This window comes from Prunus mume, linkage group LG1 (genome assembly GCF_029339155.1).
Source record: "Prunus mume cultivar Tortuosa linkage group LG1, ASM2933915v1, whole genome shotgun sequence".
In the NCBI taxonomy this organism is placed as follows: Eukaryota; Viridiplantae; Streptophyta; class Magnoliopsida; order Rosales; family Rosaceae; genus Prunus; species Prunus mume.
Window position 1 is genome coordinate 6,213,925 of NC_142698.1, and position 15,547 is coordinate 6,229,471.

At 32.5% G+C, this 15,547-nt stretch overlaps 1 protein-coding gene and 1 pseudogene across 4 annotated transcripts; one reads left to right on the forward strand and one right to left on the reverse strand.

Moving 5' to 3' along the window:
- Window positions 1-3,939: 3,939 nt before the first annotated feature.
- LOC103343715 (uncharacterized) lies at window positions 3,940-4,667 on the forward strand. The gene is made up of 2 exons (XM_008247356.3): window positions 3,940-4,205; window positions 4,448-4,667. Exons 1-2 carry the CDS (start codon window positions 3,940-3,942, stop codon window positions 4,665-4,667), a joined length of 486 nt encoding a protein of 161 aa, XP_008245578.2.
- A 639-nt stretch (window positions 4,668-5,306) lies between these two features.
- On the reverse strand, window positions 5,307-6,748 carry LOC103343716 (uncharacterized protein At5g64816 pseudogene; annotated as a pseudogene). 3 transcript variants are annotated; one of them, XR_016126111.1, is made up of 2 exons: window positions 6,616-6,748; window positions 5,307-5,847 (listed from the first exon to the last, which is right to left on the reverse strand). The product of XR_016126111.1 is annotated as an uncharacterized protein At5g64816 pseudogene, transcript variant X1 (transcript). The 3 variants fall into 3 exon arrangements; XR_016126127.1 differs by lacking the exon at window positions 6,616-6,748 and adding an exon at window positions 6,364-6,583; XR_016126117.1 differs by lacking the exon at window positions 6,616-6,748 and adding an exon at window positions 6,310-6,583.
- Between the last annotated feature and the right edge of the window lie 8,799 nt (window positions 6,749-15,547).

Consider the following 15,547-nt stretch of genomic DNA (forward strand, 5'->3'; position numbering starts at 1 on the left):
ATCTTAATGGTGTTCTTTGACTCTAAGGTGGCGACGATGGCTGTCGTGGTGGTGGCAACAACATCGCTAGTGGTTTTGTTGGTTTTGATTGCATGTTTACAGTTTTCTTTTTGTAATAATTGCATCAACTCCTTGTGAGTTGGGTGTCTGATTATTTTCTAGTCTCTGCTTGTATTTTTTACTTATGAGTGTTAAAAGTTGAAGTTGTATTAGTAGATTTGGGCGTTGCGATTCATGTGTGGTTTGTTCAAATATGCGGCTTTTATGCCAAAATTTCACTGGTCTTTTGTGGCCTATATATGTATTAGCCCTATGTGGTTACTATGCTTTCATCTTTGTATTACCCTTTTGTAGGCATTTGTATTTGTCCTTGTGGGTGATGGTCTTTGTGCCTAATTTATGAATACAATTAACAATTTTCTCTATAAAAATAATAAATAAATAAAAAGGTAAGGCTATCCAACAAATTAATGCTATAGATCGTACTTAAATATTGTGATTTTGAGTTTTTAGAGTTTATTGTATATATCATAAATTAAGAATTGTATTGTTATGACTTGTTTTTTTCAAGCTTCTTTGATCTTAAGTGATCGTTAGTGGAGACACACCAAATTGTCTTAATTTTTATGTCAGATATAGCTCTGTTATTGTAATGGCCTTATGTGGATTATTTTTATTGCCCTTTTATGGCTAGTTTGTATCGGTCTTTTGTGGCTAATGACTTTTTTGACTTAATTATAAATGCAATACCAGAATTTCTTAATTAAAAAAAAAAGATTTATTTTTATTTATAAATATAATATTTTGCAAAAGGTCAATTTTTATTGCATCATCTTCATTGTTATTTTTTTTTCTCACTAAAAGTATGACAAACTAGGGGTGGGCATTCAAATTGGCAAACCGGAAATTCGAGTAACAGACCGTAAAAACTAGAAAAAAAACCAAGTTGACCAAAAAGTCAACAACTAATCAAAAACGAACCGGACCGATTTTGGATTCGGTTCTATGTCTTCAAAAATCGAACCGGGCAGAACCGAATCGGTCAAATTAAAAAATATATAATTTCAATATTTATTTATATTCAATGCTATATTTGTAATCTCATAACTAATATTTATCCAAGTTCAATTTCAAAACATCTCTCTTTTCTAGCTTTAATATTTATTTTTATATGAAATTAAATAATTTATTAATTTTCAAGTAAAATAAAATAAAATTTCAGTTGAAATTTGTATTAAAAATAATTTTAAAAATTCAGTTCAAAACCGAACCGAAATTGGTTCAACCTAAACTGGACAGTTTTTGAATTTTTTTTTGTTAAAACCGAACCGACCAAACTGGATGAATAGTACCAAATTCGGTTCTAATTTGAGGCAAAAATCGGTCCAAATCGGACCTTGCCTACCCCTATGACAAACTAAACTCCATATCTATACATTGTTAAAGGATAGATATTGTTAACATAAAATCCATTTTTATTCTATGCATTATTTATTTTATATATATATATATAGTAAAATGCAGAGAATGGTGAAACATTCAAAATACTGAAAAATACCTTTGGTTAATTCAACCATTAAGAATTGAAATTATTAATTAAATGAGGATAATATGGTTAATTCATATATTTTTTTATTTAAAACAAAAACAAAAACAAAATCAGATAATAAATGACAGGACCAGACCCAAATTCCACTTTGGAATCTGAGCCAAACTCTATCAACTTTTAAAATCATTAAAATATTCTCAGGGTAAAATCGTCTTTTATTTGAATAAATTAATAATTAAATATTAATTTAGGATCGGGTTGTTACAATAGATCTTACTTTTATGGAACATAACTACCCATGTTATCTTTTCTTAATTCTAAAAATAAATTTTTTTAAAAAAAAAACCCAATTGGCACATGCTCTACCAAGGGGCTAGTATATATAAAGCAAAAGACCGAGAATGATAAAAAATTTAAAATACCAAAAAATGTTTTGGTTAATGCAAATATTAAGAATTGAAATTATTAATTAAATGAGGATAATATGATAAATTCACACCTTTTCATATTAAAAAAAATTAAAATTAAAAAAAAATCAGATAATAGATCCTATTTTTATGGAACACAACCACCCATTATCTTTTTTAATTCTAAAATAAATTTAATTTAAAAAAAAAAAATCCTCTCGCAGGCCCAGAAGCGTTTTCAGAGAGGCTAGTATATATATAAAGCAAAAGATAGAGAATAGTAAAATATTCAAAATTCCAAAAATACGCTTTGTTAATAAAAAAACACCAAAACAAAAAATCCAATATAAATGGGGCAAAACAATCAAATGCAGCCAATAAACAAACAAAAAATGGAAAAGAATAAATAACAAAATATCGTGTTGCCAGAGCACACGTTCTTTGAGTGAAATATTCAAGAAAATTATAATAAAAATGGTGTGATTAAGCACAGCTTTTTGTGAATTAACGCTCTTTTACCTTTTCTTTCATATATATATATAAAGCAAAAGGTAGAGAATAGTGAAACATTTAAAATACCAGAAAATACCTTTGGTTAATTCAAACATTAAGAATTGAAATTATTAATTAAATGAGGATAATATGATAAATTATTTTTATATTAAAAAATTAAAATTAAAAACAAAATCAGATAATAGGTCTTACTTTTATGGAACATAGACCTATGTTATCTTTTTTTAATTCTAAAAATAAAATAAAAAAGAAAAAAGAAAATCAATTGACTTATGTGCCAAGGGCCTAGTGTTTATTTATGAATTTTCTTTTAAAAGTGTTCATGTGACCCTTGTGTAAAAAATTAAAAATAAAAATTTGTGACTTTTGTCATTATTACATTACACTATCTTTTCTTCACGCACTTCCACTTGTGAGAGGCTTTTTTTTTTTTTTTTGTAATTATTTTTGCAATTGTATTTTTCTAGATTCCTATTAATATCTGACTTTCTTTTGATAGGATTGATGTCACTTGCACATCCAATTTTAGACTTACTTTTGTTTTCATCGATTATTCAAACTTAAAGTTTCTAATATCAATAGAATATGAATCGTCTTAGTTCCCAAAATTCATTAGACTATCCTTCTGGAGGCATTTTTTTAATCACGCGCTATGCACGACTTACAAAGTTTCTTTTTCTATTTTTGTAATTGTATTTTTCTAGATGGTTGTCTTAAATTTTGTTTTTTTTTTTATCACCTGTATTTTCTAGATGTTCGTCTTAACAGTTTCTTTATTTTCTTTTATTGAGTGTAAACTGTTGAGACGAATATCTAAAAAATAAGGGAGATAAAAAAAAACTTTTAAGATGACCATCTAGAAAAATACAATTGCAAAAATAAAAAAAGAAACTTTGTAAGTCGATAGCGTGTGATTAAAAAGTTTTTCGCATGCGCGGGCAAAGAGGCTAGTCCTTAATAATCTCATTGTTTTGTCAATGTATTGGACACACAATCTAACCATCATTTTCTCCGTTGTTATTAAAGATGGGGTGACAGCATTATTTCATCAGATTACATTGCTATTAGTACTATAAAATATTAATCTTGCTCTCCTTCCTCCGTTATTTTTTCTCAGATCAGATTAACATGCTAGAGATCCACATGATTAGTTATTTTGTAAACTTCCTTCCGCGCAGTCAATATAAATTGCAAGCCATAAATTATTTTATATATTTATATATTTATTTGGTCAGAAAGCCATAAATTATTAATGCTACATTTCTGTTGTAATATTACATCTCTAACCATGATTTGACACGTTCAAATGTGGAATCCTACATGCAAGAAGGTAACCCCACGTTACCTTATTACATGTAACTGGCTAGAAGCCTAGAAAGTGTTCAAATTTGAAACAACTCCAAGTACAAAACCACCTTTGATATGACCCAGTTGAGCCCCTACTTTTAACAATCCTCCAAATTTAGTGGCATGGACAAATTTAGCAGAAGAACCGCACTGTTTCTTTTTTGGTTCATCATCGTCTCACTTCAGATTCCGTCGACGATCGGGGAAGGACAACAACAGGTTGAGAAGAATGAGCAAGAGCAGACTACATTTGGAAAAACAATGCAAGATACAGTCAATGTGCTCTATGATACAATTTCTGTCCTGCAAAAGTCTCATCAAAATGCCTGGGACAAAGTCAAAACCATCATAAGTGATATGCAATTGCAATTTTCCCCTCCAAATCTAGAGTAAGTGCTTCTGTTGCAAGTTTGCTACTTTCATGAAAAACTAGTAACAAGTTCCCCCCATCTTTTCAAAGATGGCATTTCTTTTCACATGGAATTTTAGAAAAATAGCAAAAAAATTGCATCGCCTAAGGTATTCGGTTTAATGTGTGGCAACCCTATGCACCCCAATTTTCTACTATTCTCGAAAAGTTTTACAAAAAGTCTTAAAGTTTGATGCCAAGTTTCTCAAATTGCTTTATCAGTTTCAGGGGTGCAGATGAGGCAGATGGAAAGGATAGGACTGGCGGTGTTGGTATGGGAGCGAAATTGAAAGAGGCAGCTCACAAGAGTTTTGAAACAGGCAAACACACAGTTGAAGAATCCGCAAAATCAGCTGGCGAAGCAGTGGGAGAGACAATGCATAAGACAGCAGAAAAGGTAAAGGAAAAGGTCTCTCATGAAGAGCCCCATGCAGAGCTTTAAGAATTTTTTGATGCTTAATTCGTAGGGTTAAGGCTTTTTTGGCTTAAAGATTTGTTTCATTGTAAACTTGTATCAATCTGCATTCATTCAGTTTGATAACTTTATATCAAAATGAAGAGTTATGAAGATTCAGCAATAAGCAAATCAATGATCTCACATTTTACCCTTTCTTTGAAATAATTAAAGACAGACTTTCTTTCTTAAAAAGCCGTTAACATATGATCATGAAGTGTCTGAACTTCCTTCGTGTTACTGCTCTCGAAAGGCCTTGAAAGGGCCAAAGTCTTCAAGTGAGAAATATCCTCCTCAGAGAATAACAATTTCACAAGTTCCATTAACCATTTGCAGACAAAAGTAAAACCAAAATAAATGAGAATAAAACATTTAGGGATGCTAAATTCAATGTCATCTAAACCTAATAGATGCACAAACATTGGCTTTGTAAATACCTGATATCAAGCCCACCAAGCGAGCCAAACAAACTTAAAGAAACAAGCTCCTAAATCGACATCAGTTAAAAGCTCAAAGACTAGAAAGCACCTATATATGCTGAACGCCAGAGATATAACAAGGTAATTCAAAAAATCAACAATCAAGTTTGTGCCAGAAATCAGCCTTAAGAGCAATCAAGCACAAAAATTTAGTCCAAACTTCTTAAAATTGATAGCCGATAATCGGAGAATATGTCACAAAATGATAGTATCCAACGCTATGATAACTCGACTTGTAATACACATTCCTCTTTTAAGTTGAAAAAAATATACTAAGAATAACTGGAAGAAGAGAGTTTTAGACATTCACTCTGGCATCTCCGAAGGCATATGTCATTCCAGTTAGGTACTTGATGTTGGTTTACGCAAACAGTGCGTGCGCATGCATCAGCACATGCATCCAGCTCCGACACACCACATACAGTGACACAAGTATCAGGAATTGGGTCCTTTGAGAATGCACCTAGCTTTTTCAGCATTCTCTTGGATGTACATACCCTCTCACAGACAAAAATCTCATCAGAATTCTTCTCTCTCCCCCTGGCACTCTTTAATCTCTGCTCTTCAGCGCGCCTTTTCTTCACTCGAAATGCTTGTCCTGCAACCACTGCGGGGATCGCAGCTAATAAGGACCACCACACTTCCACCATCACCAATGCAAGGTCAACCTCTTCTTTAGCAGTCTTTAACTGAAATAGGAAATACAAGGAACTTAGTTATCCATTTAGTCATCAATGAACTGCCAGCATATACTTCATACAATTCTACAGGTCATTTCGGCGTAAATTCACTGACTATAATATAATCGATGTCAATAAATTGGAGACACGGTGAAAGAATCCTCGAATTACATGTAACTCATACAACATCACAGTTTTCAGTAAACACGAATTTTTCTTAGAAAGAATGGAGGAAAACTGTAAACCAAAGTTCAACAAGTTGTTAATTATCGAGACTCGACACGACACAAACCCAACCATGAGAGAAACTAACCAACATTTAATCTCACACAAACATTTTCTGGGATTTAAACGCTGAACTCCAATAATATTTATGCACAAAAAGCAGAGGCTGTTTCTTTGTGACTCAACAACACCACCAATTAACAATTATTCCAAAAATAAAGGAAAAGAAGAAGAAAGAAAAACTACCACATTGATAAATCAAAATAACATGAAGCAGACTAGAAGGACTAAATCTCACACCCAAAGCTTAAACCAAATTTTTTTTTTTTGGTTGTTACACTGTTTTCTCAGAGATTACAAATGTTCTCAGCCAAAGCAGAATAGCGAACTTCACTGAAAATGGTTAAGAATCAATGGGAAATTCAAAGGAAAAACAGCTTGAAACTTTGAAATTGTTCAAAGAAGTAGAGCAGGAAGAAGACGAGTTGGAATATTTTAGTATGAACAGTTGGCTTAGGGTTTTGAAGACGGTTCTGGGTTTGGGAAGCATACCTGATATACGACGAGGCGTCTGCTCTTCTGGCCTGAGAGTTTGAGGGAGAGAGGAGAGACAGACAGACACAGACAGCGTATGGGCTGGGTAATTAAGTTGGAGGCTGGACTTGGGCTAATTGAAAGGGATAGCCCAAACATTTTGGTGGAGGTCTTTTTTATATATATATATTTTTTTTTTATACAAATGATGTTAGAGAGAGGAAAATCGATCTAAGACCTGAGTGCAGGGTAAAAACTATTAACTCTTAACCACTTAAGTTCTCAGACTTTTATTTTTTCCTATTTGATCTTCAATTAATTAACAGAAGAACTTCTTAAATATATCTCAGCAAACAGAAAAAGGAAAGAAAAAAAAATCCAAAATAATCACTTCTTACCCAATTTCAATGCCACATCCAATTAGGTATTCCTAAGTAAATACCTTATTTGTGACACAAGTAAAAACTTACTCAAATCCCATTCAACCTCTAATTTGGGTAACTTGCTCCCTACTCTCTCCATATATACCACCACCAAGACGAACACCTCTTCTTACATAAACAAACCCACATTTTTACAGGGTACGTTAAAAACCTATCTCTCTCTCTCTCTCTCTCTCTCTCTCTCTGTTGTTTCTACAAGTTTGTTCTACTCTTGATTTTTTTTGCCCTTGTTCAGAACACCAGTACTCAGCTTTGATTGAAAAAATAGATTAATTAGCAAAACTTGAAAACCAACCACCACAATTCTTCTGTGTTGTTGGATCCTTCTACTTTGAAAACTTGGTTTGAATGCTATAGAAAGAGTTTCTTAGTTTCTTGCGTAATAAGTTTTTTTTTTTTTTGGTGTTAAGTTCTTGCACATTAAGCTACCTAGAGAAGAACAGTATACAATTCAGCTACTAGATTCTTTCAGTTTAATTGAAGTAAATTGGGTGAGATACAGTTTTGAGTTATAATTGTGCCATCAATGTGGAAAATTGAATGAATGTCAGTTATTTATTTTTATTTTTTTAATTTGCAACAATTTGCTTGAATGAATGTCAGTTATTTCATATAATTTAATTCTTTTGTTCTTGTTATTGCTCTTCCTAACAGAGATTTGAAGCAAATAAGACAAGGAAAGAAACCAGCAATCCAACGATGAAGAAACAAAGCAAGAGCAGCAGCAAGTATGTGCCACGACAAGCATCAACAAATATTCAAACAAAACCACCACTTTATCCTTCTCCAACTCCTCCCCCTCCAAATTCAACCTGGTCTCCATGGATGGATGGCTTTACCAAGGCAGAGTCTAAAGATGAGAAAGATAAGATTGATGCTTACATAAACCACGCCCTCTATGATCCAAAGAAACACTTCGCAGTCCACGCTCCAACGAAGATTAGACGATTGCCAATTTTTGAAAAGATAGCCTTGTAAATTTTTTAATTTTGTTTATTTATTCCATTTTGATCAAGGAAGATTAGGAATTCGAACTCCATACATTTTTCAACATTAAAAGGGCAATGCGATATTAGATATGGTGCTGATCTACACAATTGTAACTATTTAAGATGTTAGGTCATACGTTGTAACTTCAACAATCTAGGGCTCCTCCATGATCATTCAGAATCGAAGAAACTCTAGTATAGGCATCCCAACTAAGAGAGCAAACTCAGAATAAACAAAAATATATAAAGCTTGAAAAAATCAAGTCATAACAATACAAATAAAACTCTCACAAATAAGATGTGAAAACTATACAGAAAACCCAAAGAGTCTCTGCAACTTATTCCAAACATAAAGAAACAACATAAAAGATCACTAATAAAAAAAAACCCTTGTGCGACCAAATTTTGCGCGACGAAAAACTATTCGTCTCTCAAAGTCACTTTGCGCGACGAAACTCAAAACTTTGTCGCTCAAAGTCTTGCGCGACGAAAAACAATTCGTCGCGCAAAGTCACTTTGCACGACAAACTTTTGAGTGACTACAATACATCGTCCCTCAAAGTGACTTTGTGTGTGAAACAATAAACTTAATCGCTCAAAGTCCTTACAAAATTAAAAAAAAATTATTTTTAAAAATCTTTGCATGACGTAATCCAAACATTTCGTCGCCTAAACCAATTTATTTTTGTTTTTCATTTTGTACGCATAACACTTAAGAAATTAAATGGTATATATATTTATTAAGTAGCTTTAAATTTATTATTTTAGATCGGATCGGATTTTTGTTAGAAAAATATATTATTGTAGTTCGAATTGGGTTTTTGTTAGAAAATATATATTTTAAATTGATGATCGAATTAGTTCATTGTATTTATATAGGGTCAAGGAGTGTAGCTGTAAAAAATCATCAAAATCAGAGTTAATATAACCGTTAAATCGTGATTTTTCATTTATAACCGTCGAAAAGTTTTGTCCAATGACCTGATCTCTGAATGTTTATTTTTTCTAATTTTTGTCGTATATGATCTCGAAGTATAAACAAACAAGTTTGACAGTTTGATCGTTGAAACTAGTTTTGTTGAATGCGTATGCCATCAAAACAATATATTCACTAACAATTAAGAGTTTATTTATATTTTCGTTAAATATAACATAAGATTTTGTGGTGTCCACTAGTGTAAATATTTTAAATTGAAGATCAAATTCAGTCATTGTATTCATATAGGGTCAAGGAGTGTAGCTGTAAAAAAATTCATCAAAATCGGGGTTAAAATAACCTTTAAATCATGATTTTTCATTTATAACCGTCGAAAAGTTTTGTCCCGTTACTTCATCTCTGAATGTTTAATTTTTCCGATTTTTAGCGTATGTGATCTCAAAGTATAAACAAACAAGTTTGACAGTTGGATCATTGAAACTAGTTTCGTAGAATGAACATGCCATTAAAACAATATATTCACTAACAATTAAGAGTTTATTTATACTTTCGTTAAATATAACATAAGATTTTTGTGCTATCCACTAATGTAAATATTTTAAATTGAAGATCAAATTCAGTCATTATATTCACATAGGCTCAAGGAGTGTAGCTGTAAAAAAATCATCAAAATCGGAGTTAAAATAACTGCTAAATCATGATTTTTCATTTATAACCGTTGAAAAGTTTTGTCCCGTTACTTGATCTTTGAATGTTTATTTTTTCTGATTTTTGGTGTATATGATCTCGAAGTATAAACAAACAAGTTTGACGGTTGGATCGTTGAAATTAGTTTCATAGAATGCGTATGCCATCAAAACAATATATTTACTACCAATTAAGAGTTTATTTATACTTTCTTTAAATATAACATAAGATTTTGTGGTATTCACTAGTGTAAATATTTTAAATTGAAGATCAAATTCAGTCATTGTATTCGTATAGGGTCAAAGAGTGTAGCTGTAAAAAATCATCAAAATCGGAGTTAAAATAACAGTTAAATGGTGATTTTTCATTTATAGCCATTAAAAAGTTTTGTCCCGTTACTAGATCTCTGAATGTTTCTTTTTTGTGATTTTTGGGGTGTATGATCTCGAAGTATAAACAAATAAATTTGATGGTTGGATCGTTGACACTAGTTTCGTAGAATGCGTATGTCATCAAAACAATATATTCACTAACAATTAAGAGTTTATTTATACTTTCGTTAAATATAACATAAGATTTTATGGTATTTACTAGTATAAATATTTTAAATTGAAGATCAAATTCAGTCATTGTATTCATATAGGGTCAAGAAGTGTAGCTGTAAAAAAGCATCAAAATCGGAAGTTAAAATAACAGTTAAATCGTGATTTTTTATTTATAAACCTTGAAAAGTTTTGTCCTGTTACTAGATCTCTGAATGTTTGTTTTTTGCGATTTTTGGGGTATACGATCTTGAAGTATATACAAATAAGTCCGCCGGTTGGATCGTTGAATGGTATGTGTGTGTGTGTGTATATATATTTATTTATTTATTAAGTAGCTTTAAATTTATTTATTTTGTACGTATAACACTTAAGAAATTGAATAGTATATATATTTATTAAGTAGATTTAACCTTATTTACATTTTAAATCGTAAAATAAAATTATTTTATTTTTTATTATTCATAACAATTATTTTTATAAATATTGTGCTACGAACTAATTTTTCGTCTCTCAAAAGTTTGCACGACCAATAGTTCGTCGCACAAAACTCTAAAACTTTGGTAGTACCAAAATGGGACGCGATATTTTTTATTTTTATTTTTAAAATTTAGACTTTGCGACCAATATATATTTTTCGTCGCGCAAAAATTTGGGCTGGTACCAAAAATGCGATGTGGGAATTTTTTAGACTCTGCGCAACCAATATGCATTTTAAATCGTGCAAAAATTTAAAATTTTGGATAGGTACAAAAAATGGGACGCAAGAATTTTTATTTTACTTTTATTTTTATAATTTTTTTTAAGACTTTGCGCGACAAATATTCTAGTATTCTCGCGCAAAACTTTGCACGACCAATATTGTTGGTTGTGCAAAACTTTACGTGACCAATATTCCAATATTTTTCGTCGCACAAAACTTTGCGCGACCAACAATATTTTTTGTCGCGCAAAGTGATCCGGTTTTTAAAACCAAAATAACTCATCCACCATTTTCTCAATGTCTTTCTCTACTCTTACCTCTCCTCTCTCTTTCCCTCTCCCCAAATCCCACCCTTTCTCTCACACTCACTCCTCTCACTTAATCTCTCATCTCTCTCTTCACTATCTCTCACTCTCACTCTCTCATCTCTCTTTTCACTATCTCTCACTCTCATTCACTCTCTCATCTCTCTCTCACTATCTTCTCTAATTCTCTCACACTCACTTCTCCCTCTCATTCTCACTCACTAATCTTGTATTCTAATATTTTTCGTCACACAAAACTTTGCGTGACCAACAATATTTTTTGTGTCGCAAAGTGATCCGGTTTTTAAAACCAAAATAACTCCTCCACCATTTTCTCAATGTCTTTCTCTACGCTTACCTCTCCTCTCTCTTTCCCTCTCCCCAAATCCCACCCTTTCTCTCACACTCACTTCTCTCACTTAATCTCTCATCTCTCTCTTCACTACTCTCTCATCTCTCTTTTCACTATCTCTCACTCTCATTCACTCTCTCATCTCTCTCTCACTATCTTCTCTAATTCTCTCACACTCACTTCTCCCTCTCATTCTCACTCACTCTCAATCTTGCCAAAATGTATATTCTCTCCAAATTTTAAATTTTTTTCATTAATATGTGTTTTCGGAGTTAGTTTTGAGTATTGGGTACGGATTTTATTATTGTACTTTGTTAATTTATGTGTACATTTTGAATATTATATATATATATTTATTGGATAATTTAATCACTATTTTTCATATGTAATTTTATTTTAAATATGTCAATTTAAATTTAAGTAATTTAAAAAAAAATCATACAATTAAATTAAATTTTAAAAGTAAAAATTTGAATAAATTAATATAATTAAATTAATATTAAAGAAATAATGAGAAAAAATTAATATTCGTTGCGCAAAACTCTAAAAATTTGGGCGGGTACCAAAAATGGGATGCGGGAATTTTTAAATTTTTTTTTTTAAAGACTTTGCGACCAATGTTTTTCGTCGCATAAAACTTTGCGCTACCAATATTTTTCGTCGCTCAAAACCTTGCGTGACCAATATTTTTTCGTCGCGCAAAGTCTTTCTTCACGATCTTGGGGCGACGAAGTTTTTGTCGCTGAAATTTGTGCAACTAAAATGTACTTTGCGCTCCAAAATTCTCTTCGTCGCGCAAATTGTAAAATGTAGTAGTGGATGGTGGTAGAGATCCAACACTGAAATGCAGGTGGAGATCGATGCCTAGACGCATCCGCCTATGATGAATGGAGGAAAATCATTACAACATGAAGATAAATAGGAGAAACCTTCTATCTCTGAAAATTGGGAAAAGAGGAGAAGGGAGGAAGGGAGAAGGGGAGAGGGGAATCTTTTTTGAGAGAGAGGGGTCTAGGGTTATCTGCCACTTTACACCAAACCACCACTTTATCTGTAAGACAAAAGCACTTATCTAAAGAAGAGAAGACTACAAACCCTAGGAAAAATTTCATTAATGCCCTTGCTATTTCTTGTTTCTTGCACTTGTTCAACAAATCCAGAAATAAATTGATTAATACACATGATGCTTTTTTTGTAGAGATAAAAATCTTGGCAAGCCATATTCCCTCATAGAACAATTCATCAATTTACTGTCCAAAACAAGTGGAAACAAGGCCTAAAATTCATTGAATTACTACCTTTTTCGAAAACATTTACCGTGCGATTTGGACAAGGCCTTCCACTGCCAGGAGCGGGAGAGGTGATCGTTGCTCTGTGAAGCCAACCTTACGCAATTCCCTCTCCACTCCAGGAACCATGAAGCCCAGAGCCTTCGCCCAAGCCACATGGTCCAACTAGCCAGAATGGAGCCACTCCGAACCGACCCATTATATTGGACTTCAAAGCCCCCACCCGGGTTGCAAGCTTACATTTGCTGAGCTGGGCGATGTGCGACCATGTTTGAGTATTATAAAGCGTACTATCCAGCTTCATTTTGTCGATGTGGGACTACTTGTGCTTGGCGTCTTGACTCTCTTCGCTTTGAGATATTAGCACAAAGTCATGGCTTGAATTTTCAGGTCTATTTCGAAGCTCAAAATTGCTTTATTGTTAATGCATTTGCACTTCTTCTTATCATTTGAATTTGAGGGAGTGAAACTTGCATGGGCGGTCGAGAATCATTAAAACCGGCTAAGCAAGAGTTCAAAGCTTCTTATCCCAGCACCAAGTTCTCCCTATGAAAATACATATTGTAATGTTGGGAAATAAATCAACTAAAAAACGCAAGTAGTCTCCAAATGATCTTCGCCAAGCCTTAATTTAAAATTGGCCAACTTTATATAAATATAAAGGTGTCCTTTATCAATGGAAGAGAGAGGTCAAATACGATAAATATGGCAAAGGAATTGCAGATGGCTAGATAGGTTATTTATCAGAGAACATGCAAGTAAAACAAAGGATCTGAATCAACTAAACTAATGTCTTGGAAAACCACACAAGTTTTTCTCCCAAAATGCTTTCAATCCTCTTTGGAGGATCATCTAGCTAAGTGAGAGTATTTTATAATCCAAATATGTTTGATCTTGATTCTTGAAGTGAGGCCACAAGTTCAAATCAGGCAAGAAACTAGCGTGCAAAAAAATAAAAATTAAAAAATACAAGAGGAAAAAAATGAAATTGAGTCATGGTCACCTAGCCATCTGATGGTTCAATGAACATTTGTTTAGAACTAAATCATGTATTGAGTTTAGGAGTTTGGGAATGTGTATGAAATTATATTTTTAGGTTTGGTAAATGTACCATTGGAAATGCAATACCTAATTCATGGGTATGAACTTCCCAAGTAGGGAGAATTTCCTCACCTTGGGAAAAAAAAATTCCTTCCACTCGGGAAAATATTTAATGCAATTTTTTTGGACTAGCTTACCCCTATCATAATTTTTAAATACCATTTTTTACCCTAAAAAGCTATTCGTATTAATAACTTTTAATAATGAAAATTTAAGGGTATTGTTGGAAACCTGAACAACAACTTATTCCTAATACTACACAAGCCAAACATAAAAATGGGAGAAAACGACATTTCATTGTCCTCATTTGCCATCACTAAGAATAGAAAATGGCAAGTACAACTACAAATGACAATACTTGTTGGAATATTACAATATTTATTATTGCTGGTGTTTAGTGGTTATTATATTGGGATGAATCTCATCTATTGAGCATTCCAAAGTAGTTGAAGAGGATATTGGAGATGCTCTAATACTATTGGTTGTTTTCTTGTCTCAATATTGGTGATTGTACTTGTTTAAATTGTTGGAGCTCTTACATGAGTTCCTATTGTTGGCGAACAATTAGAATATAACCAAATAACATAATAAAAACAGTACGAAATATATTCTATATATATAATCAAATCAATACAGAAATAGAATGAATTACAAAATACTAACTTGGATAGATGATAAAGTCCTCCAGAGTTGCAGTGCCCTTTAGACAGTATTTCTTCTCTACCCTTGTGCTTGTAGTTCGATAGGAGTTTGCCCACCTTGATTAAACTATCACAAATCAAAAGCCTAAGCATTGTGGCTTTGATTTGTGGAGAACAGTGATATGCTTTCTCTCAGGAATTATTTATGTGTGAGAATGATAATGCAATTCCAAATTATGTACGTCTTCAGGTTTGGACGAATTGTCAATATATAGAAATCTGACACCTCTTCATCCAATAGTTATAATAAATATTTAAATATATTCGAATTTCAAATAATGATTTTATCTGAAAAACGAATTTCTAATTAATAAAAAGAAATGTTAATTAAATCAACATAACCCAAAAGCCCCAAGTCCATTTTTTGACAATTAAATATATATATTTATTAGTTCCAAGGCCAAACCAAGATGAGGGCCAAGTTTGGATCCATTAAGCCGATATCCTATTTAGTATTTCTAAAGTGTTGGTGCTTATAAACCATAAATGGAAACAACTCGCTTCTAATATGAGATTAAATAAAAATGTATTTTGTCACTGCTGTCGGCGGTGGACACCCTTGGGTCTAACCAAAAAAAAATAAATAAAAATGTATTTTTCTATACAAACTCTTAACACCTATGAATAAACCTCCATTATCCTGGCTCCGTGGATGTAGGCAAAGAAAGTCTTTGGTGAACCACGTAAATTATTGTGTTGTTCCTTCTCTTTCTGTGTACCACGAAATCATTTGTATCTGAATGTGGTCCAAGCCTTTCTTTATCCATTCAATCAAACTCGGGAAATGGTCTCCTCTTCTTGCATGGTACTGGAGCAAGAACTGACGAGAGTACTTTAACCTCTAGTACAACTGGTATTCTTGAATCTATAGGTAATCCTAGTCTTCGTCTTTGTTCTGTTG

Bases quoted from the DNA above. Each gene is read 5' to 3' on its own strand.
- LOC103343715 (XM_008247356.3), top strand. From the start codon at position 3,940: ATGGACAAATTTAGCAGAAGAACCGCACTGTTTCTTTTTTGGTTCATC. The intron at 4,206-4,447 runs GTAAGTGCTTCT...TTGCTTTATCAG, and splicing joins TTTTCCCCTCCAAATCTAGA to TTTCAGGGGTGCAGATGAGG.